The sequence below is a fragment of the Cydia amplana genome, chromosome Z, assembly GCF_948474715.1.
Source record: "Cydia amplana chromosome Z, ilCydAmpl1.1, whole genome shotgun sequence".
Taxonomy (NCBI): Eukaryota; Metazoa; Arthropoda; class Insecta; order Lepidoptera; family Tortricidae; genus Cydia; species Cydia amplana.
In genome coordinates this window covers 37476335-37501092 of record NC_086096.1, presented here as the reverse complement: position 1 = coordinate 37501092, position 24758 = coordinate 37476335, and the positions used below count along the sequence as shown (strand labels likewise).

The 24758-nt window shown below is 37.8% G+C and overlaps 1 protein-coding gene across 1 annotated transcript in view; it reads left to right on the top strand.

The window, feature by feature from the left end:
- LOC134661796 (receptor-mediated endocytosis protein 6 homolog) overlaps positions 1-11214 on the top strand; it is a 36963-nt gene extending 25749 nt beyond the window's left edge. Inside the window, exons 23-33 of the mRNA XM_063517986.1 lie at positions 297-433; positions 1053-1215; positions 2477-2588; positions 3012-3244; positions 3984-4129; positions 4261-4350; positions 4711-4825; positions 6156-6303; positions 9234-9347; positions 10535-10696; positions 11127-11214. Coding sequence (XP_063374056.1) covers positions 297-433; positions 1053-1215; positions 2477-2588; positions 3012-3244; positions 3984-4129; positions 4261-4350; positions 4711-4825; positions 6156-6303; positions 9234-9347; positions 10535-10678 — 1402 coding nt within the window. The 3' untranslated portion in view covers positions 10679-10696; positions 11127-11214. The remainder of the gene's footprint in view (positions 1-296; positions 434-1052; positions 1216-2476; positions 2589-3011; positions 3245-3983; positions 4130-4260; positions 4351-4710; positions 4826-6155; positions 6304-9233; positions 9348-10534; positions 10697-11126) is intronic.
- Positions 11215-24758: the final 13544 nt, after the last annotated feature.

Here is a 24758-nt window from a genome sequence, read left to right as displayed (position 1 = left end):
GTTACATATAATACAAACAAATTAATAATAATATGTCAATATAATAATATTGTTATAAGTAAGCTATGCTGTGCCCTTACAGGGTCCATGTGAGACATTGTACATTTATACTTGACATCTATACTGTACCATGGTTGCAATAAAGAATTATGAATTATGAACAAACAGATTAGTCAGTCAACAGCGAAGCGTTTTGCAAAAAGTATTACGAGTAAAATATAATAATTGAAAGTTTTGCCACGCGTCAGTTTCTCTCAAATTGCCAACAAAATATTGTATATTACGTTGTATTCCAGACGGCGTTTAACAGAAGACAGTCTCGTGGGCAACCTGGACGAGTTGAAGAACAACGTGAAACGCTCCGGCGGCAACCTGCTGCACAAGATCAAGATGTTCAGCCGGCCCAAGGGCCGCTCGCACCAGCACCCGAACGGTAACCTGCGTCTTTAACCCTTTCACCGCCAAAGACGTCAACTGACGCGCGCAACCGAGCAGCATACTTCGTCTTTGTTAGTAGCTCGGTACTACTTACAGGTTACAGGGCTAGCGTGTCTTATTAAATTACTAGCTTTTGCCCGCGACTTCGTCTGCTTGGATTTAGTAATTTAGGTAGCTTATTTTATATCCAATCTGCTTTTTATCGATTCCTCATACAAACTTCCACCCCCTTTTCACCCCCTTACAGGATGATTTCTGTGATAAAAACTACCCTATGTCCTTCCCCGGGACTCAAACTCACTCCATACCAAATTTCAACTAAATCGGTTCAGCGGTTTAAGCGTGAAGCGGTAACAGACAGACAAACATACACACTTTCGCATTTACATATAATATTATAGATGGTCAAGCAAATCTTGTCAGTAGAAAAAGGCGCGAAATTTAAATTTTAGATGGGACGATAACCCTACGCGCCTAAATTTTTCAAATTTGCCGCCTTTTTCTACTGACAAGATCTGCTTGACCATCTGTAGTATTGATTACGCGGCCTTAAAGTCTGTGACAACCCTACTGTGTTGTTTACACTGTGACCATGTGGTATTATCTATGAGCAGACATAAAGCTGGCGGAAGAGGAGGCGCTCCGCTCGGAGGCGCCGCGCGCCGAGCCCGCCGAGAGCTCGGACGATATCCTCGCCAAGTACCGGCGCAAGAGCTCCGGGGAGGCGCGGCGGCGCGCCCAGCGGCGCGTGTCCGACGTGCCCGACATACAGGACAGGTATACTATCATTCATATTATACTTCTATACAGTGTGGAAAGATAAGTCGGGCCCTGGAGGGAAACTACCTTAAATCCTTAAGCTGGCTCATTATACTTAATGGAGACATTCCTTTATTTTTAAAAAGAAACAAAACTGCATTCAAAGTATTTTTCTTTTTTCTTCAATTTGGCTTGTCTAAAAAAATCTTGAGTACTAAATATTACATTTTATGGATTTTTTCTTCGACAGACGAGTTTAAGACCTAATGTTTCTTGGAGAAATGTTATCATTAACATTAACTGTGTCGACTAGTAGAATAAAAATGCGAGTTTTTATTTTTTGGAATTTTTAGTCGGTTCGAGTCCCGAGCGAGTTAAGCGAGTTTTAGAAAATCTTTGAATGCAGTTTTGTTTCTTTTTAAAAATAAAGGAATGTCTCCTTTAAGTAAAATGAGCCAGTTTAAGGATTTAAGGTAGTTTCCCTCCAGGGCCCGACTTATCTTTCCACACTGTATATCGTTGCATAATGAATATTCGTTCAGTTAGAAATGTCAGAGCATCCAACATTAAAAAGTATGCCGTTGTAGTTTAAACTATGAAATCCTAGTTTAAGGATTAAAGAAGACGAGTAGACACATTTATTTGTCTATTCCAGTGCTACATTATGTCAAGATCAAAAAGCCATACAATCCGGCCTCTAAAACAAATCGAATCGGCAAGGACAAACATGGAAAAACTAACCCCTTTATTCATAAAATTTTACGGACCTGATTTAGGCCCACTTGCACCAACCCACTAACTCGGGGTTAAGCGGTTAAACCGTTAACTTAGTGTCAAATTGTACTGGTAACCATGGTAACTCCAGGTTTAACCGGTTAACCCTGGGTTAGTAGAATGGTGCAAGTCGCGCTTATAGTTCGTTTTTTTTAGCATTAGAAAGAACTTGAAAAAAGGTAAGCGATTTTGACATGTCTTTTAATTGAAAAACACTTTTTAAAAATCAATAACTATTACTTATGAAAGCAGATGACTATAAAAGATCGTATTAGATTCATAATTGTTACATATTTACCGTAACTTATTTTTAAAATGTGTTTTTCAATTAAAAGACACATCAAGATTGTTTACCTTATTTCTAATGCTAAAAAAAAACGAACTACAGTTATGTTTTATCCCTTTCTTCCAAATACATAAGTCGAAATGACAGATAAAGACAAACGATTCATAGCTAACTCAGACCCGTAACGCGTTTATGAATAACGCCATTATTCTTTCTTAGATGCGAAGGAGTACTGGATCTCAACGACCCCGAGGTGTTCAACAGTATGAAGAAGAAACTGCGGCTCGTGCTGTCCAACCCTGAGCTGTTGTGTACAGAATACGTGCCCAATGTAAGATGTTCCATTTTGAACCTACTGACTAGTATGATAAGGTTGACAATGAATCATCTAATGAAGAAGGTATTGTAGGTAGTTCTGTCATATCGTGTCGTGCTAATGTAAAATTTAAACCTTTCCATTTCGAATCTAACGTCTGCATTGATACGACTGATAATCGAGTGACCTTTAAAGGCCATTTCGTTTACAAGCCTGCATTTTCAGTTTAGTCTGTTTATAGACTATTGTACTTTACGACATAATGTATCTATGTATTGTATGTATGTCTATCTGGACGCTTGACGTATGGAATTGTTTCAATCGCAGAATGTATTTGACGTTCAAGAGATACGAGTATAAACCGTGGACTTTGTTCAAAAGTTTTGTACTAGGAAAGATAAAAAAATACAGAATAACACTTACAAAATATTTCCACAGCGCTGCACAAGCACATCCCTGGTGGAATGGATGCGAGCCGCCGCCGCGGCCGCCTCCGAAACCGGCGCGTCCGCTCAAGCGGCCGAAGTGGCTCGAGCCTTAGCGGCGTCGGGCGCTCGCTGCGAGCGGCTAGCGGCGGCTTTGCGGGCAGATTTAGATGCGAGACGGCCGTACGCCAAGTATTTGGCTAGCTGCCGGGCTGCGTTGACGCATACGCTTCACGCTCTCAGACGGTAAGTTTACTACTTGATGTCTAGGTGGATGGTGGAAGTGGCCCGGGTGTTAGCGGCGTCGGGCGCTTCTTGCGAGCGGATAGCGGCAGCTTTGCGTGCAGATTTAGATGCAAGACGGCCGTACGCCAAGTATTTGGCTAGCTTCCGGGCTGCGTTGACGCATACGCTTCACGCTCTGAGACGGTAAGTCGATCAAGGGACGTAGAAGTGACCAGGCGGTCTAGCATGAGTTGCGTTCTCGCGCGCGACTCTACACATCTTGCGAGACTTCAAATATGGACTCGCGCGCGAGATCGCAACTTATGCTAGACCGCCTGAATTGAGGCTTCGGACAGTCATTGATAGCGGCAAGATTTAGGGTCGGTTGCGCCCAACTTTTAAAGAGTTCGCTAAATTTTATTGTATGGAAAGTTTCATAGAAAACAACCGCGGCGCGCCGGGTGACGTTGCACGTTGATCAGTCTGTCAAGTGCGGATGGTGCAACTGGCACTTAGAAGAGTTAAGTGAAGTCTAAGAAAAAAACGTGCCCTTAGTTTCACAGTCGAAACAAACAAAGGTGATTTTCAGCAATTGGGCGGAAGAAACCTCCAGTACGACCTTTAAGGATTAATTATCTTATAAAAACAATATAGAAGAAGCCTATAGATATACGTTGAAATCGCTGATAGAACGAGTAGAACATTTTTAATAGATAAAAATGATAATTGTTTATAGAGCGCCCTCTTTTGTTACTTCCAGCCAAACTAACCAGGTCCGCGCCGAGTGTAGCGCGTGCGCGCGCGCCGCCGCGGCCGCGCGGGTGCTGCAGCAGCTCGAGCGCGGCAACTCGCTGCGGCGGCTCGCGCGCCACCACTCCGCGCACAACAACCACGCCGCGCTCAATGGCTAGTACCACAGATAATAAGACATTATTGCAGACGCCGGGAAAGGACAAGTCGTGGATAAGTTTCGATTTTATTACAGAATTGTTGGTCCTTAACATAATTATGTTTTAATAATGCGTTCACCCGTGCAGGAGGAGAGGTGATGGACGAGAAGGCGAAACGACTGATGGCCAATATCAAGACCCTCGTCGCCGAAGTCAAGGCGGACCCCTCGTGGGAAGGTTAGAACTTCATTGAGATAAAAATAATGCATTGATCTGCACAGATCTACAATGCATCGCCTGTCAAGTGTCAAAAGTGCGACCAAAATCGATATGATGTGTCATTGGAAGTATTCAGAAATAACATGTGATTGCGTAAATTATTTGCTTCTGTAACTGTGTTTTCCAAGATATAATATAACCCATCGATAGGTACGATTCAATACAGCTTTTCGTATTATCTAGTCCGCTAACATTACATTTTGGTACATTTAAGCGGCCGCTTTTGAAGGCGCTAAGAAGTGATGGCTTCCCTTGCGACTTCAATTATCTTTAACCGTGTCATTCTAGATCCGAGAACACAGGTATGATAATTTTCAGGAGCGCCGGCGACTTTAATAGAGGTGCTGGAGTTGACCGTCGAGCGCGCCGCGTTCGCGCGTCTCTACCTGAACGTGCTCTTCCCCATCGGCGAGGGCGACTACGGCCGCGACCAGTGAGTATACAATATCACTACATCTAAAGCTTGAGATAAACTTGTAAGTATTACCATAGAGAAAAAAATACATAGAGTGCTCACTCCATACATCAGTTTTAATACCAAAAAGACTATTAGCATCTAACATCGAGTAGCGGAACTATCAGTATTGCTACTTGACAATAGATGTAGCACCGACCGGAAAGTCTTATGCTGTTGAGATAAGACTTTCCGGTCGGTGCTACATCTATTGTCAAATAGCAGTACTGATAGTTCCGCTACTCGATGCTAGATGTAGACACTGAAATTAATAGTCTGAACTGATGTATGGAGTGAGCACTCTTGTCTTACTATATTTCTCTATGGTATTACTTACGTAGGGACAAATCTATTTGTTAGAAAAGACGATATTTATCTCTCATTCTGTAATATACAAAGCTGTGTCTGTATTTACTTACAAGTGTATATGGGCCTTATAAAACAAAGTCTCCTGCCGCGTCTGTCTGTCTGTAATATGTTGGCGATAAACTCAAAAACTACTGAACGGATTTTCATGCGGTTTTCACCTATCAATAGAGAGATTCTTGAGGAAGGTTTAGGTGTGTAATTTTTTAAGGTTTCATGTAACCCCTGCGAAGCCGGGGCGAGTCGCTATTAGTCATTTAAAACAATCTGAGATTATTAGAATATTAGAATTTTTCGTTACTTCAAACCGGCATTGACAGTCAAAATAAAAGGCATTTTTTCCTTTATGCAGTTGTCGTTGACCCGTTCTATTTTTAGGAAGATAAAGCTGGTCAACCAAATCTTGTCAGTAAAAAAAGGCGCGAAATTCAAATTTTCTATGGGACGATATCCCTTCGCGCCTACATTTTTAAAATTTGCCGCCTTTTTCTACTGTCAAGATTTGGTTGACCAAGTATACATTCCACGACTCTTCTCTTTCCGCACAGACTCTAATTTACTCAATCCCCGTACCCCATTTTACTCAATCAATGAATTTACAGATAAAATGAAAAATAATGTCTTTCTTATATAAAATAATTCTAAGCATACTTTTATTTACACTCTATGAAATTGACGTACCTATTTGATCATTTACTATGTTAATTATACATTTTGATTTATATGATTTTATTTACCTATTAAGACATTGCATGATTAGGCCACAAGGGCACTTTTACACGTCAATATGGAATTTACATACAGCAAAAAAAAAACACATCAATAATTATAAAATACAACTAAGCCGTAAATATCAAATCAAACTAACATAGAGATGTATAAAGCCTCTAAATGTCGAATTACAAATAAACTTGAAACTAATTAGTGTGTGTTTGTGAAACAGAGTGGTGTCGGAGCATATCCGGCGGCTCGGCGCGGGGTTGACGGCGGCGCGCGCGGGCGTGGGCGCGCGCCACCTGTGGGCGGCGCCGTACGCGCGCGCGCAGCTGCTGCTCGCGCACCTGCCCGTCTACCGCACCCCCCGGGACAAGGTGCCCTAATACTTGCTCAATACTTCAGAAAAAAAGCGCTGGTGGCCTAGCGGTAAGAGCATGCGACTTGCAATCCGGAGGTCGCGGGTTCGAACCCCGGCTCGTACCAATGAGTTTTTCGGAACTTATGTACGAAATATCATTTGATATTTACCAGTTCGCTTTTCGGTGAAGGAAAACATCGGGAGGAAACCGGACTAATCCCAATACGGGCCTAGTTTACCCTCTGGGTTGGAAGGTCAGATGGCAGTCGCTTCCGTAAAAACTAGTGCCCACGCCAATTACTGGGATTAGTTGCCAAGCGGACCCCAGGCTCCCATGAGCCGTGGCAAAAATGCCGGGACAACGCGAGGAAGATGATGACTTCAGACGACCGGTCTGGCCTAGTGGGTAGTGACCCTGCCTGTGAAGCCGATGGTCCCGGGTTCGAATCCCGGTAAGGGTATTTATTTGTGTGATGAACACAAATATTTGTTCCCGAGTCATGGATGTTTTCTATGTATATAAGTATGTATTTATCTATATAAGTATGTATATCGTCGCCTAGCACCCATAGTACAAGCTTTGCTTAGTTTGGGGCTAGGTTGATCTGTGTAAGATGTCCCCTAATATTTATTTATTTATTTATAATACGGATCATACCAACATGTTGAATTTTATAACAAAATCTAGTAAAATTGATAGCGAACGAGCCATTTATCACAATAATGTGGATATTAAAACAAAATATTGAAAAATTACAAAAATACAGGACCTGAAAGTTTCAAAATTTAAGTTTTTTTTAACTTCCAAAAACGGTAAAAGTAAGGGTACCATTCGATTCCTTACATTTCATCCAATAAAATATTGTATACCAACTATATACATAAACGCAATATTTCACCGACAAAAACGCAATTTTCTTGTTTTGTCCATACTACAAGATGGGCGATGACGTCACGGCCCCTGGCCGTTTTGTATAGGGCGTTTCGCGAGTGAAGTGCGACTGTCGGCCTTTGACTACAATTTCTGACTTTTGTGTTACTTTAATGCAATGGTCCCATATAGACATTTGATCCTAAAAACAAACCCTATCGATTGATACCATAAATGAAAATTAGTCATGTAGCCTATTAAATAGGGTATTTGACTAACTAAGGTATCTATAGTTTGTAGCTTTCTAATAGACCCCGAAGGCTAATCCTATTGTCTATTGTTAAGAAAAACCGCTCGTGCCACGTGCCACAACCACCTGCATAAAAAATCGGTACTTCGGTTACTGAGTGCCGGCGAGTCGAACGCTACAGAACCAGTCTAAAATGTGTCATCGAGATGCGTAACAAAGGCGCGTTATCGGAGAGCGCACCTACACTGGTTTTTTGAGCGTTGGACTAGCCCGCGCTCAGGTGCCAAATAGAATAATTAGGACCCTTTTTTGCAGGTAAGTAGCACGTGCGATTTTACTGAACAATAGACAATAGGATAAGCCTTCGGGGTCTACTAGAAAGCTACAAACTATACCCTATTACCTTATCTTAAAACCAAAATTGCAAAATGTGATAGTTGCATTTACCCGAGTTTGAATAGGGTATTTGACTACTGGTCAAATCAGTTTCTTTATTCGAACTGTCATAACGATTTTTCTACTATGGAATTTATATGAAACACTGGCATGTGACGTCACGATCAAATTACCTACTCTTTATAGTTTTAAACGGGTTTTAAAATAGTAATTGTGTCTAATAATAACTGCTATCTACGTTTCCCTATTAATATTCTGGTGCTTTTTTTGGAAGAAAGAAAAAAAATACATTTATTTACGTTAAATTACTTATTTCCTGCATGGCGTAAAGTAATTTCTTTTAAATACAGTCAAATACCCTATTGCGTCCAGATGCCGCGTTTTTGCACGTTCCTACGTACGATGTGCGACGGAGGGGCTCAACTAACTATAACTCAGTGGCGCGTACTCCTGAACAGGGACGTTGAGAATATCCGCATCCGCAACCACGGAACTTCCGCATTATTTTCAACATCCGCATCCGAATCCTCATCCGCATAAAATCGATGCGGATTTAATGCGGATGCGGATGTGGAACAGTTCGGTACAGGAACATCTTAGCATCGGCGTAAGTGCTAGACTGCTAGGTAATTTAGTCATTAGCCAAAAAAAACTATTAGAAATTAACAGTCAAGCGTGAGTGGGACTTAACTTAATGTACGGAACGCTTGGAACGCGAGTCCGACTCGCACTTGGCCGGTTTTTTTTAAATAATAATTACTAAAATGTAATATTTGACGTTTTTTATGTACCTATCTTGACATCCGCATCAGCGGATGTGAGCCTTTAAAAATCCGCATCCGCATCAGCGGATGTGAGCCTTTAAAAATCCGCATCCGCATCCGCGGATGTCAAAAAATCGGCATCCGCAACATCCCTGCTCCTGAACGCTATAATTATCTCGCGCGGAAAAGTCGGTTGCACCAAACCGTATTTCACCGTTAGAGAGTTCGGAAAATGTTATTGTATGGGAAATCTCATTAAACCACTTCTGGGTGATGTTAAAGTCAGTCAGTCAACTGTGGTTGGTGCAACCGTCCCTTAGACGACATTAAAATAAGCACGTAATAAGTTTTCTGTACTAGGTAGCATAATACAGGGTGTAATCTAAAACGTGATACAAGATAATCAAACCTGGACTTTTCATGATTTTGAACAACTTTTACTATGGGGTCAACTTTGTAAATTAACAATAAAAAAAATCTTTGCCATACATTTTTGTCTACCTCTCCTTGACCATTTCTATGGAACAGCTCAATTTTTTTTTAATATTACAAAATTGACCCCATAGTAAAAGTTGTTCAAAATCATGAAAAGATTCAGGTTTGATTATCTTGTATCACGTTTTAGATTACACCCTGTAATAAAAAGTAGCGTTACCGGTCAACAGCTGCAGTGCGTGATGCGGTGCGTCACGTGCGTGATGGCGGTGCTCGGGCTCACGGAGGGCTCGGCGCCGGCCGCGGACGACCTCACGCCCGTCCTCGTGTTCATTATACTCAAGGTACGTACATTTAGTAGGTAGTAGGCTAACCATTCCCACATTCAAGCCAGCCGCTATGAAGCTCAAAAGTTGTCTTCTCAATAGGGAGTATTACTGCAATGTTTTGCCGCCAGAGTGCAGCACTAGCGCTTTTCGTAAACCATAGAGTAACTTATACATACTGTGCCTTAAACTGTTTTTGACAAGTTTTCACAGACAGTAAAATATGACAATGATACATCAAGGCGGTTTGTTTACATAGGGTCTACCGGGAAACGCAAAAATCGAAACTCAGCCATCTGCCACTTTATCGCTCGAATATGCAAGAGTGATAAGACAGGTTAGATAACAAAATTTCGACTCTCGTTTGCGGTAGACTGTGACTGATTGTGAGAGTGGCGCCCTCAACGCATAGTTTCGCGTAATATTCCCTATTGCATAATTTTAGTTATAGACGGATGTTTTTGTTAATGGGGTTGGCCGGTCGAAGTATTTAGCAGATAGCACCATCATAGCTTGCCTTGTCAATCACTAGAATTGTGCCAATTTTTTGTTTTTCTAATGCCCTGGATGCCAGCCCTTAACCCTTAAATACATGATTTTTTCGTTTTGCCCGAAATTAATATATATATCACATAATTGTTTGCCGTTTCTAGGAAAAATAGTAAAAAAAATTATATCATCGATTTTCACTGGGAAATCAGTGTTAAAAGTTGCATAGTCTAAATCATATTTTTGGAAATATATAGCTATTAGTAAGGGGTATAGGAAAAATCTTAACTGCCAACAGAAAGGTACACTATTTGTGATGTTCCTATGATAAAATTTGTAAATATAAAATAATTACAAACCCCGAAAAATCTGCCCAAAATCACATACTAAAAATCATCAACTTTCAGGTTTTTCCAAGTTTTCCGATATTTCGTCTATAAACAAATGTAACTTTTATAAATTAAAATACTGCGTAAATTTATGTAATAATTCGGAAAATTTATTAGTTTTACTATTGAAATAATATACAAGAATAAATAGAATTTGTTTAATAATGCATAACATTTGATGTTTATGTTGTGTGTATAAATGCATCACTATGCATTTAAGGGTTAAAGCCAAATCTCATAGAAAAACGGGCAAGCTATGATGGCGCCATCTATGCAAACCTTTGACAGTTACCAACCCCATTAACCCGTATCATTTCAATGTCGCAGGTCAACCCCCCCTCGCTCCTCTCGACGATCGACTTCGTCAACTCGCTGGGCGGCGCGTCGCTGCAGGGCCCCGCGCTGTACTGGTGGACGCACTTCTGCTCCGCCGTCGCGTACATCAAGACCATGGAGTACGGGGACTCCTAGCCCGCTGTGCGGCCCCAGGTACACATGTCGCCGGTCAACACAACTGTCGAAAGTCAGACTGACTGTCATATCTGACTAGTGACTTTTATATATGGCTTTAATGTATTTCCTAAAACACTAATTGGTTGCCATTTTCTATGATTTATTAAAAAACGTCAAATTACGGCCAGCATAAAAATAGATAGTTATGTTACAACTAATTTCGTATCCGTGAAAATTTTCATTGAATAATAATAATTTCGATATCGATTTAATAATCACATTAAAATTTCAAACGTTTCTGAAAAACAAACGACTTTAATTTGACCACATCATAGAAAGTTTATAATACGAGTATGTGTGTAGATAGAGCAGTATGTATCACACTCGTATTTGCATACCTCTCATTATGTAGCACAGTCACATAAACTACTATAATATCACTTAACAAAACACTGTTCTATTACAGAATGGGCGTGGGAAGAAATCAGAAAAGCAGTGGTATCCCGTTTTTCGTAGAGAAAGGCCTCACACCGTATGATTATTATAGCAACGTTGCTTACTCGCAGTAGTGACACGATGTGTGGACTCTGGCCACATACGACGGCCGAATACAGCTGTAAATGACGGTTATGTTATATATTCTGAACTGTAGTCACAAGGTCAGTAGATAAAGTATACACAGGCCTGTGTACACGTGCGCGTTGTAATATATAGATCCTTATGAGAGACGGCACACCGCTTGCGTGACGTGTGCGTGTGCGGCTCCAACATTTTAGCGCACGCGCACGTGCACGTCTACGCACACTTAGCCGGTGTGCTCTGGCCTTAACACGTGTGGTCACACATTGGGGCCCGTACTATAGATATCCAAGCTGCGGAAAGTTTATATAATATTGGAAAAGATTTCGGAAATAATTAACAACTAAAATAATACCTGTGTCTGGTGAACCCGTAAATTATTATAAAAATGCTTTATATTAGTGATAACATGTACATCACAAGTACATACGTTTAGAGCTATCGTAAGTAGACCAGAGTACTGTTGTGTACCATTTTAGTGCACTCAAGTGTAATTGAACAACAACAAGTGATGATTCGGTAACTGGAATGACAACTGCATTTAACCGCTTTTTTTAACTAAAAATGGTTTTGCTTTTGTTTGATGGCTAGTAATTAATATAAGTGTAACCATTAAGTTATTATGTATTGTGAAGTTTTTAAATATAAAATCATTATTTCTGTTATGACAAAAAAAAAACAATTTATCCTGTCGAATGTAAATTAAATTCAATAAATCAAAGAATTATGTTAATGTTATAAATCGAATCTATTTAATTTCGTGCCAGTTTCCATGTCGTCACATGAGAGCGGTCAAGAGCGAGAGAGGCATACTCTCAAAATGGCGCTCCCTCTCGCACTCTAATATTAAAACACCATGTTGATCACAAAGTAATATGCTACGACTAAAAAGAAAATGACAATATGGCGGACCGACATGGCGACCGTGTGTAATAAAAAAAAACAGAATTATTTGACAAGAAAAAGTTTTTACGCCTGACAAGAACCATATTGGCTCGAATATTTTATTAAAAGAGTCTCGAAAGTTGATTTTAAACGAAGCTTCTTTGTCGTAGCAAATTGTTTTAGATATTTTGTTGTAATTGTAGGCAATAATTATGAAATTAGATTAGAAAATTGTTGATTATGAATATTAATCAGTTATGCCATAGAAAAAATGCTTAAACTAATTACTTCGTTAAAGCCTTGAACCCATTGCGCATTGAAAAAATTTCGTTGTTTTTTTTATTATAAATAAAATATATACAATACAAGTTGCCAAAAATGTAAATATACCAAATTATTATTTCGTTATATTACATACTCACTATAGTTCGTTTTTTTAGCATTAGAAATAAGGTAAACAATCTTGATGTGTTTTTTAATTGAAAAACACATGTTAAAAATAAGTTACGGTAAATATGTAACAATTATGAATCTAATACGATCTTTTATAGTCTTCTGCTTTCAAAAGTAATGGTTATTGATTTTTAAAAAGTGTTTTTCAATTAAAAGACATGTCATAATCGCTTACCTTCTTTCAAGTTCTTTCTAATGCTAAAAAAACGAACTATAGCCATGAAAATTCTAGGTCACAAAAGTATATAAAGTCAATACCTACGGATAAGTGTGGCTGGCCTTCATAATAGGTCCTGTTTACACATTGATTGTTGTTTATTGCGAGTTCATAAATACTTAAAAAATAAAACAATAATTAATGTGTAAATATTAGACCCCATTGTGAAGGCCAGCCACAGTAATCCCGCAGCCACACTTACCCCTATTGACCTTACTAAGACGAGTGCAAATTAATGTGGCCGCAAATTTGACAGGGTACAATAATATGCTACCATGGAGCTGATCTGACGGATCGAAAGGACCTCCTCGATGGAAAAACACAAACACATCGAGTTTAGGCTCATTGAAAAGGTCTCGAGAAGTACCTTATAGACATGCAAATGATAAGAAGTATAGTCAGCGATAAAAGTGTGTCACAAACAAAATTAAGCAGTAACTTGGAGCCCGCGAATCTAATAAGGATTCTATGACAGGTGGTATTGTATACTTATATATAAAAGCTTTATAGTTTTGTTTTTCTATGGCATAGCTGCAGTAGACCGTTTAGTGGCTGCGTTCAGCAATGACTTGTTATTAACTTATTACGATATTAATACTCGCAGGAGAAAAGCGGGGTTTAACATGGCTCCTGGATTAAGTTCGTCGAAATAGTGAAGAAAATATGATTCCATTTCTTTTCGTTTGGTAATCGAAAGAAACAAAAGAAATGCAACTTTGTTCAAATTGAAATTGGTTTCAAATTATATTGAAGTAATTAGTAACAGGTTGGAGATTACAAGGTGATGGTCGCGTTATTGAGCACCCGAAGAAGGTCGACCTCTGCATATGATCATACCTATCATTAACGTAATTTAGGGCCGGTACAGACGGACTGCAAATACAAATTGCAGTCCGTCTGTGTCGGCCCTTACATAGACACTCGTGTTTCAATCTCACGACGGTAGTTAAAGTTGATTGATTGAAGCGATTGTATTTCATATAAAAAATAATTGTTGCTTTTATTTTATTATAACTACTCTTTCAGTAGGCCTAGCACATGATTGCCGCGACATAGACTACCTGCCTTTTGCAAACTGTATTAATTAAAGAGCGACGAGTAGTCTATCTCGAGGCGACATACTGTCGCGCCCGTCATGTGCTAGCCTAGCCCGACAGCTGTCCATAAAAGGTCATTGTTTATCGCAGCCGCGACTATACTCTAAGATACGATTTCTACCACCGGGCAAAGCCGTAGCGCACCTTACTAAACTTATGCTTTGGTTTCCTAGGATAGCGGTGCCGTCATATAGCGGCTGTCTCCATACAAATACTACGACATCCATATTTAGCCGTATTATTTAGTATGGAGACGGCCGCTATATGACGGCACCGCTATCCTAGGAAAACCGATCTTTACAGTCATTACATCCCGGTCGTGAGTTACATTTAAGGCCCCGTGGGTTCAGGCTCTACTCACACTGGGCGTAAGCGTGGGCGAGATGGCTGTGCGAGCCCGGGATCGCGGAATAATTTGATTTTTGAATTTTAATTTAAGTAAAATTGCACATTTTAGAATCAATTTTTATGTTTTGTGCTATAATGATTTATTACAAATTTTTAAGGTGCGTTTTAGACCCATGTTTGTGATTTTATTTATCGACGGAGAGTCAAGAACTATCTAATTGATGAAGTTACTAGAGAAAGGCCGCAAGATGGCTTATTAAATTTTTGGCAACCGTAGTGTGATCAAAAAAACCGCTACGATGTTTAAAAAACTCTGCCGGATGAACCTACTGCACCTTAAATATTAAATGTAACTATATATGCATAGAAACTTTCCTAAATTTAGTAGAGTGCGCCCGGATCCGCCTAGTTCTAGTTGGTAGAAAGCGTGCATAAGTAATGTAGATACATACATATTAAGCGATATACGTACTAAAAATGTATAACAAACATTTATTCTTCTATGTAGACGTATTAAAGACTATATCACGCACTGTACATATATATTTATATACGAAGAGAAGCTATATATTAAGCAGGGGGTGTCGTACGCCAGAAAGAAGTCTATATTTCTATCCCAATCGGTTGTACGATGGTCCCTCTTGGAAAGAAAGAGATAGAAATCTAGTAAATGTATTTTTACTCGAATGATTTAAGATCGGTATGCCTTTTTGTTTGGCAGCAGGCAAGATATAAGTTCGTAGAAAAAAAAATTACAGGCTCGCATTTCACAACGACGCGAGCTCGATATGGCTTTCCAAATGTGCAAGCAAGAAATATAACAGCAATATTACCTATCAAAATAGGGAAAAATTTGCATATTTTGGTAGGTAATATTGCTATGCGGTCAAGGCCCCTCACATGGAGTATAATTTTACAATCGCGCGGCGTCCGCGGCGCGCTTACATTGCAATTACTTTTTGGAACCGATCGGCCCAGCCCAGAGGACCTACCGGGTGTATTCCCATTTATCCACACCGGGCACAGATGGGAATAGTTGGATTCCTCAGAATTATTTCCATTTGTTCCCCCCTCATGTCTGGTGGTGGTCACGTGGGGCGGGGACAAATAAAAATACACCACCGACGTACTTCGTTGAAAATCTGTGACAATTTTTTTATGTGTATATGTATAATGCCATCAGTTTTTACCTAACTATTCATTCAATTATGTGTTTTTTAATATTTAATTTATATAATAATATGCGAATATTGTCTCCTTTGTGAATAAACGTGGGCAAAGTTGCCGGAAAGGCAAAGATGCAGTTGTATTGCATAAGAGGTGGGACTCATGAACTTCAAATCTTGCCTTTTGTTAGATGTATATATGTATTGCTAATTAGAGAATATTAATTATGTAATCCAGGCAATGAATTACCAATATTTAGTAATAAATAATCATGTTTCAATATGTTTTTTATTGACCTGTTCCATCAAGTCTATAAAAAAATATACAGGGTGCTTCCTATAACAGGAGCAATAAATTAAACCAAAGGCTGTACTCTCAAGGCTCAAACTGACCAACATTTGTTCAATAACTTTTAAAAATTATGAATCCTTTAGACTTCCTCTTTTTCATATAAAATAAATATTGACTTCAGTGTACGCTGACATCAGTGTATGTGACGTTACTTTTCACGCTTTAAACATAACAAAATTCGCAATACATTGCGTCTTAGAATAAACTTTAAAGTGTATAAAAAATCAAAACATGAGTTATTTTCAAAAGTTGCTGAACATATGTTGGTCACTTTGAGGAGTACAGCCTAGTTTATTTATTGCCCCTGTTACAGGCAGCATCCTGTATTAGGACTTACGAACTGTTATTACTATTCTGTTTAGCAAGTAAATAAATACCTCAGTTAAATAAGATATTCACAATATTAATATTGAAGTGCAAGTTTCGGGTAGATTATAAATAGTTGAAAAAGTTCAATAACGGAAATTACTTAAACTGTTTTAAAAATGGAAAACTTGAAAAGGATTGGTCTGACTCTAAAAGCAAGTATTCTCAATGATGATCCTGGGAATTGAAGCATAAACACAAAACCGATATTTAAACAAAATAGCTTTATTCAAAATAATCATTTGTACAATAATTTGTGTTACATGAATCAATACTTTACAACTAGTAAGTACGTTGGGTACTAGAGATTAGATGCGGGACAAACAAAACAATATAGGCACGTTAGATTTTGATTAACAATACAGACTAAAACTACAAACATAAATAGTTTAGGCCTTATTTAGTATATTCGATTGTTTCTATTATGTAACATAGATTGTAGCTCTTGTTAGGTCAATAGGGGTAAGTGTAGCAGGCCTTCACATGTGGGCTTGTTTACGCATTAATTAGTGTTTATTGTGAGTTCATACAAATGTGCAACTCGCAATAAACACTAACAAATGTGTTTTAAACAGGCCCAAATCTGATAGCCAGCTCTTACCGGTATTGACCTTACTACGGATGTGCAAAAAGTAGGAAAAGTTATTGTTATTAAATTTAATTATAATTAAATACGGATCGCGACGAATGATGGTCCTAAATAGTAATAGTATTAGGACGATGGGACGCTAGAAGTCAAACAAATCCGCATGTATATCCTCATATAGGTACCTCATATCATTTTTAGTTCGGCTTTCTTTTCCACTATTACACACATTTCAATTGCGCAAAATCAATGCCATTTCTCTAATGAGTAGGAAACATTAACAACAAACAAAATCTAATAAGCTATAACAATGGCGTAATAAATAATTTAGACACACGTTAATATAACTAGGAGAATATTTAACGAAATCAATAGTTTTCTTTGGCAATACCTTTGTCAATAAGTTAATTCTTGTGACGTCTTGCATCACAACCCAGGCAGGCAGAAAAAATCAAAAAAGGCCGAAAGTTAAGGATATTTGAATCGAAATGGTTAATCTTAAAAGAGTCAACGAGATTTGATCCTTTTGACTTGGGCTCCGAGAAGATAGGGAATATTATACAATATGGCCCGTGCATTGGTATAACTTCGAAAGCGTGGTAATGAAAATCAAGACCAGAAGAGTTCATACTTTAGCAACACTTTCGCTACTGCGAATCTTACCGAGGCATCTTGTTTACTGTTGCTATCGCCGAAAGTGCTTTTAGTTTTTAGTAGATAATTGTTTTTTTTATTTTTCAATAATATCCCGCTTTTGAAGTTACCCCAATGGACCTTATATTATGGCGTGCTAAAGTAGCAAAAGCACTGTGTTGTACACAGCAGGTGCACTAAGTGGCGCCACATGATATACTTATTTCTTTGACTTTATAATTTAATTTTCTAATCTCTGTTTGGACCTCTAGATTATAATATTTATAATATACATTATATTTAATTACGGCACAAAAATAAACATGTTGTCACAAAGCAAAAATACAAAACTAAAATAAAATATTAAATTATCTACTATGAAAAATTAAATCTAATCAAAAGCAGTCCACTACGAAAGTTAATTATTCCGATACAATATATTTTTAAGGTAATAAGTAACTTATCATGGTATACACCTTTACAACGAAATAAATAAAGCATCTGCTTAATATAATTAGATATAAATAACAAAATAAACTCGTAAAAATCAACGTCGATCAACATATGTTATTTGTTACGATACACAACCAAAAGCTACTGACACAGAGTAACATAGTGACACTAAAACTAGTGAAGTACTTAAATATATTTTATTTTTAATCTCCTCTCTGCTTTGAATAATTTTACGGTCTAAACCGTAAAATTATTCAATGTTAGTATGTCTCACAACAGTTTAAATTCCTCTCTGCTTACCCAATTTAACAAAGAAACCACATTACGACTCACACGAACACGCGGCCAAATAACCGCTCCGATTAGTTCTGATTTAAAAACAACGTGCTTAATTTACATCAAACTTGGCATGAATATTTACGTAACATATTGTATCTATGTCTGGTACTAAGTTTTGTATGTAACTTGAACTCGCTCCAGTAGGGGGCATTACTGCTATGTTCTGCCGCCAGAGTGCAGCACTAGAACCCATCGTAAACCATAGAGTAACTTATATACACACTGTGCCTTAAACTGTTTTTAGACAAATTTTCAGACAATAAAATATGACAATTGATACATCAAGGCGGTTTGTTTACAAAGGGCCTACCGGGAAACGCGAAAGTCGAAACTCGGCTATCTGGCTCTTTATCGCTCGAATATGCAAGGATGATAAAGGTTTGATAACAACAGTTCGACTCTCGTTTGCGGTAGACCCTCAGATTGTGAGTAATCGTGGTAGTGGCGCCCCCTACGCAGAGTTTCGCGTAATATTCCCTATTTATTTGGCTTACAATTTCTAGCAACGACAACTAGTAACAGACATAGATGTATGTTACTTGGATGTTCATGTCTTCGTGTTATTTCAGAATGTCGTTTTAAAATGGTTCGTGTGACTCAATAGGTACCTACCTAAAGTGTAGTGAAACATTAGTGTAGGGTCCTTGCTACTGATGTAACGTAAGTTTCAACTTTGCCCAGGAGATAAACTTTGCTACTTTTACGAGTATAAATTAATAAAAATACAAGTTTATGTCTTGAAGTTAAAAGCTAATAAGGTATATCTAGGCAATGTTGGAGTTATTTACGTTACCTTAAAGCACCCAAACCACTACAGTAAACCATTTTTTTTACAATTAAGTTCTCTCTTTGGCTAATAAATAAGCAATTAATGCTTGAGCATCTAAATTTTTAATCAAAAGTTGACTAGCAATGCAAGAATAGTAAATCGTCTGCGCCGATATGTAGTGAAGTCGTGCGTTTGTTATTTTTTTATTTTAGGAGGAAACTACTGTAGTGTTGTCATGTGTAAGTTCTTAGATATAAGTTAAAAATAGTTTATCTTTCAGAAGGCTTCACATAGGAGCACCGCAAGAGTATTTACCCCGCGAGATAGACCTCCGGCCCTCTCGAATCAATACTATTCAATACAGTTAGCAAAAGACGGGATAGTCTACGAGTATCTCGCGGGCGAGATACTATCGCGTCGCTCCTGTGCTAGGCCTACAGCATTGGCGTAAAAGTTATTTAGTCCTTTTCATGCATTTATAATGACTTTCAAATCCACTTTCTCGAGGAATATATTAATTAGATTTCTAACAGTCCTACAAAATTACCAACATCGTGTATCTCGTCATAAGATAATACAATTGTGTTTCAGAATTATAAAAACACCACACCACTTTATACGGCATTCAAAACAGTAGCTATATAAATAGGCGATACAAGTTTCCCTAAAACCTAATAAACTCTTAACATTATTGGCAACTATTTAGCCTCAAAAAATTCACAATAAATAACTCTATTCTAAATAATTAGTTTCTGAAAGCAAGTAGACATACTTAGCATAAGGTAGAGTGCAGGCGTGTTTATAAGGGGTGCTGTTATAAAATAATTTTAGAATGTTATTTACTTGAGGTATTTTTTATAAGTATCTAGTGCAGAAATCTATAAACGAACGACTCATCATATTTAAAAATATCATGTAGTACAGTCGCCAGCAGATATATCGGCCAAGGTGCTCATAAATATTTGAAATTGTTAAGGCGTTATTCGCATATGTTACAGTGCGTGTTCAGATATTTCTAGCACATCCGCCGCTCCAGTACTATCTGACAGCGACTGCAATAGGTATCAATTCAAATTTATTGCGGCTGAATAATCTTTTACAGTATATATGGGGCTACTTTTCCGCACTAGTGCGTAAAATAGCACTTTTCGTGCGATGTCGAAACTTTAAAGTGCCATATGTACTGTAAAACGTTGTTCGATACACGTGCGAATAGGTAATTCGCCACGCGTGACGATTTAAAACACTCCCTTCGGTCGTGTTTTAATTTATCGCCACTCGTTTCGAATTTCCTCTTTTTCGCATTTGTATCGCAAATAACTATTTTCATCAATCACTTATCTTGAATCGGTTTCCTCAGGGCCGCAGTAAAATTAATATTTATACATACTATTACGACTATTATGATAAGTAGAGTTGAATTTACAGGTTATCAGAGTATGTTGAGCCTTCAGAACATTACATGCGTGGAATTTGTTATGATATAGTACAGAGCCGAAAATAATTTAGTACAGACATATGTAAATATCACCGTCAGATCCCATTTCTACTAGAAATGTAATTTTGACAACGAAATTCAGATTAACACTGATTTAAACTTTCACGATTTTTACACATTATTAAATTATACAACGGGACTTAATCGCGTATCTAAGTGAAATTCAGATTATTTTAAGATTGCGAAAAGCAACGTCTTCTTTGGCTAAAGCCCTTACTTAATATAAAAAAAGGCTTTTGGTATTTATTGCAATTGATACAACTATTCCTTTTACGCAGGACGATACGTACCGCGTCCAGCCATGCTATAGTGACCATCGCCAAAGGGTAGAATACGCTATCTAATAGAATACAGTAGTCCAGTATGATGTCTATTTAACTATAGTATGAATTACCTATCTAAAATATTTTTTTGGCCTCAAACCCGTAAGGCGTTAAACAAAAGGCATTGTTTTTGAAGTGAAAACTTCTTTAGCGGCGCTGGGCACTTTTTGAGGTGGGGAAAAATGATAAACTCGAGACAGCGTAAGGCGATCACGTGACCGTAGGGTTTAGATGGCATTTAAACTTCGATCAACACGGAAGGGATGCGGCATTCGCACTATTTCCCCTCTGCCTAGGTATATACAAGATCAACTGATCTAGCGCGGGTAATAAAACTAGTTGCGCTCGGATTTTTAACTAGACCGAGTCCAGACGCGCGAGTGAACACAGCAGCAGAAAAAATGCCTAATTGCTCGGTTTTTTGTTGTAAAAAGAGGTCGGGGACACCAAATTCACAAAAAGAAGGTGTTACATTTCACACGTAATATTTTTTTTACATGTCATACGTTTAATTATATTTAAACACAATTATTATATTTTAGTCTCATGTAATTGCTGGATTTATCGATTTTTCTCGCCCAGTACAAATTGCGGATCGGTCGAGCAACAAATCCGACTTCTCATCTCTTGACGAAAATGTGTTAGTGTGCGTGTTGTGACACTTGTGACTCGTCCGTACACAAAAACAGATCGAGGTGTGCAAGATTTGTCTGTGTAGGGTGTCATTTTCTATGTATTTGTGTCGTCATTACAGATTGGATTTTGTATGCAAGTGTGTGACAAGTGCGACTGTGTGCACGTTCCCCCCGCGAATAATGGCAGAATAATTTGAATGTCAAGATATCGCTTGGGCCTATCCCTTCCCACCTGTCGGAAGCCCGTGTTGATCGAAGCATTTAAATCAATAAAGAAAAACTCAATGACATTAGAATAGAATAGAATAGAATAGAAAAACGTTTATTGCAAAAACCATCTACATACAGCACCACACATATACATTTAAGAAAGAAGATCTTATACACTAAACAGTTAAAACTATTAGTAGCTTAAACTAACATGCAATAATAATCGTAGTATTGATGCTGCTATAGAGGCTACAAATGGACACCACTCAGCATATGCTGTAACATAATATATATGCTATAGCGCTGGTCTTCCGTGGAGCCCAGGGCAAGAAGATAGCTCAGAACAGTAAAGGCAGTGTCAAAATGTGATTCAGTACCTAATTAATATTTAACACAAATTACAAACTTATACATGAAGACAAAGAAAAAGAAACAAAGTGAAATTTGATATGGAAGTGAGTGGGTTGGGAATATGTAAATATATATAGTCAGGCAAAGCATGTATTTAGTATAATATTAAATATAGTGGAGCATATATACATAAAAAAGGGAACTCGAATAAATAAAGAATTATAATATAAAATAGGTGAGTTGGTAGTTGTAAATAGGTTTACAGAAAAGGCAACGATTGACGGCTTTAACCAACAAAAGAAAAAAAAAAAAAAAAAAAAATCTTTTATGCACCGTATTACGCCGGAAGTAAGTAAAATATACCTACCAATAAATTATATAGCTAAGCTGCATGGAACGCTAAGAACACGGCAGTTGCAAGCTGAAAAGATATTGTTTAAATTTAAGTTTAAAAGTATGTAATGTTTTTAAGTTACGTATTGGAGGGGGTATGTTGTTCCAGCATTTCGTGGCAGAATAGCGAAAACTGCCACGAAACGCTGCGCAACCGCCGCGTCTCGGACAGAGAAGTCGAATGGCATCTCTCATTGGGCGGGAGGAGAACGACAACTTGTTAAAAAGGTATTGGGGCTGTTGGAATTTTACTACACCGAAAAGTAGGGTCGCAAAATGCAACGAACGACGTGCTTCCATTTTCAACATCTTACCACTGTTAAGATAAGGGGTGACATGAGTACGTGGAGGGATGGGGAAACAGAAACGGGCACAAGCATTCTGGATGCGTTGAAGGAGTGCCTTCGAACGCGCCAGTAAGCAACAAAGAGAATATAATCACTACGTGGACATTACATGAAAAAGATTCTAATCTTGTACGGGCTGAAATACGAGGATCTCACAGTTACATTCTAACTTTATATCACTCAAATATAATTCAATAAAGCTACATCTTGATGAAATCGCTAATAAAAAATAACTCTAGTACTGGTGAACAAAACTCCAAAATATCATGACCATGTAGGTAACTTTACAATTTATATTCGAATTTTAAACAATGAACGCTACAAATTTAAGCTCACTGGCCAGCAATTTCGGAACTAAAGTTTTTCAATAGAAATTATACATAGTGCTGCAGACATTTTGGACTAGTTATTGACCTTTCACTTCTGTCGGCACTCCCGGAGGGGTAAGTAATATAAAATATACAAATTTTAAATATAAAATTCACAACATATGCGCTCATTTTGTATAATTTTGAATAATATATGTTTTGGATTATATAAATTTTGACTTATATAATGTTAAAATGTCTAATTTGTGTTGAAATAACATTCAATGAACATAATTTCATGTTATATTAATGTTAGATATCATAACAATTACATAGTCGAACGATTATACAGTATATTATTTAGTATATCTAAAAACATAATTAATACTGCTCAGAACGCCCAGTAATACGCCTAACCTAACCCTAACCTACCTATCTCTGGGAGCAGTTTCGTTTTTAGGATCATAAAAAAAAATAACCCTAACCTACCTATCTCTGGGAGCAGTTTCGTTTTTAGGATCATAAAAAAAATAACCCTAACCTACCTATCTCTGGGAGCAGTTTCGTTTTTAGGATCATAAAAAAAAATAACCCTAACCTATCTATCTCTGGGAGCAGTTTCGTTCTTAGGGTCATAAAAAAAATAACCCTAACCTACCTATCTCTGGGAGCAGTTTCGTTTTTAGGGTCATAAAAAAATAACCCTAACCTACCTATCTCTGGGAGCAGTTTCGTTTTTAGGATCATAAAAAAAATAACCCTAACCTACCTAACTCTGGGAGCAGTTTCGTTTTTAGGGTCATAAAAAAAATTACCCTAACCTACCTATCTCTGGGAGCAGTTTCGTTTTACGGGTCATAAAAGACCTGCTTTAGTATAGAACAACCGGTAGAAGCTACTTATTTAGTTAGTTACATGTTTGATCTTATGTATAATCTGGATGGTATTTATGTCATTTATATATTATGTTATATATATGTTATTTCAAGTATTTTTATTTGTAATAATTACTATAAGTTATATAATTACTATAGTTTATATGTTATACTAATATATACGAAGTATGTTAGATAATTTCTACATTATATGTCATAAATATATATTTTTTGTTGATATCCCTAACGTGTGTTATATATTGTGAATGATATTAAAATTAGATTATATCAAATGTTGGTATAAATAATAAGACGCACCCCTCCCGCAGTGCAACCTGTTGTTTTTTTTTTGCTCAAATTTATGTAACAGCTTTTTGTTACCTCCGAATATTCTTACCTAATCTACTTTTACCCAAAAAAATAAAATACTCTTGAAAACTTCAACGAAGGGCGCCAAAACCCGATTTCGCTCTACCCTGATCAAGGGCTCGGGCCGGCACTGATTTGAGCCATATAAGTAGAACGCTAAAATTGTCTTTTAAATGGGCTCGATCATTCTCACTAATGAAAATTCGCGGTGCGCAAAAGGATCAATGCCTTTTTTTAACAGCTTAGGGTTTGAGGCCAAACTCATTAATTAATACTAGATCTACTTCTAAACGTTTCTAACTTTCTATTACGATGGTCAATACAGTAGAACAAAGTTATTTAAACGATATTTAACAGTTCAAATATCACGTGATCAGAAGGCGGGGTAACAGCATCTATCATATTTCTTTAAAATGGAAACACGCACTTGATTTGTTGCCATCGCCAGCCTTTATGTGATTGGAGTTAGTAACGCACTTTATAAGCTGGAGATTTCCAGTTGTCCGACGCTTCACTGAACGTGTCACAACCCTACTTACGCTGCCT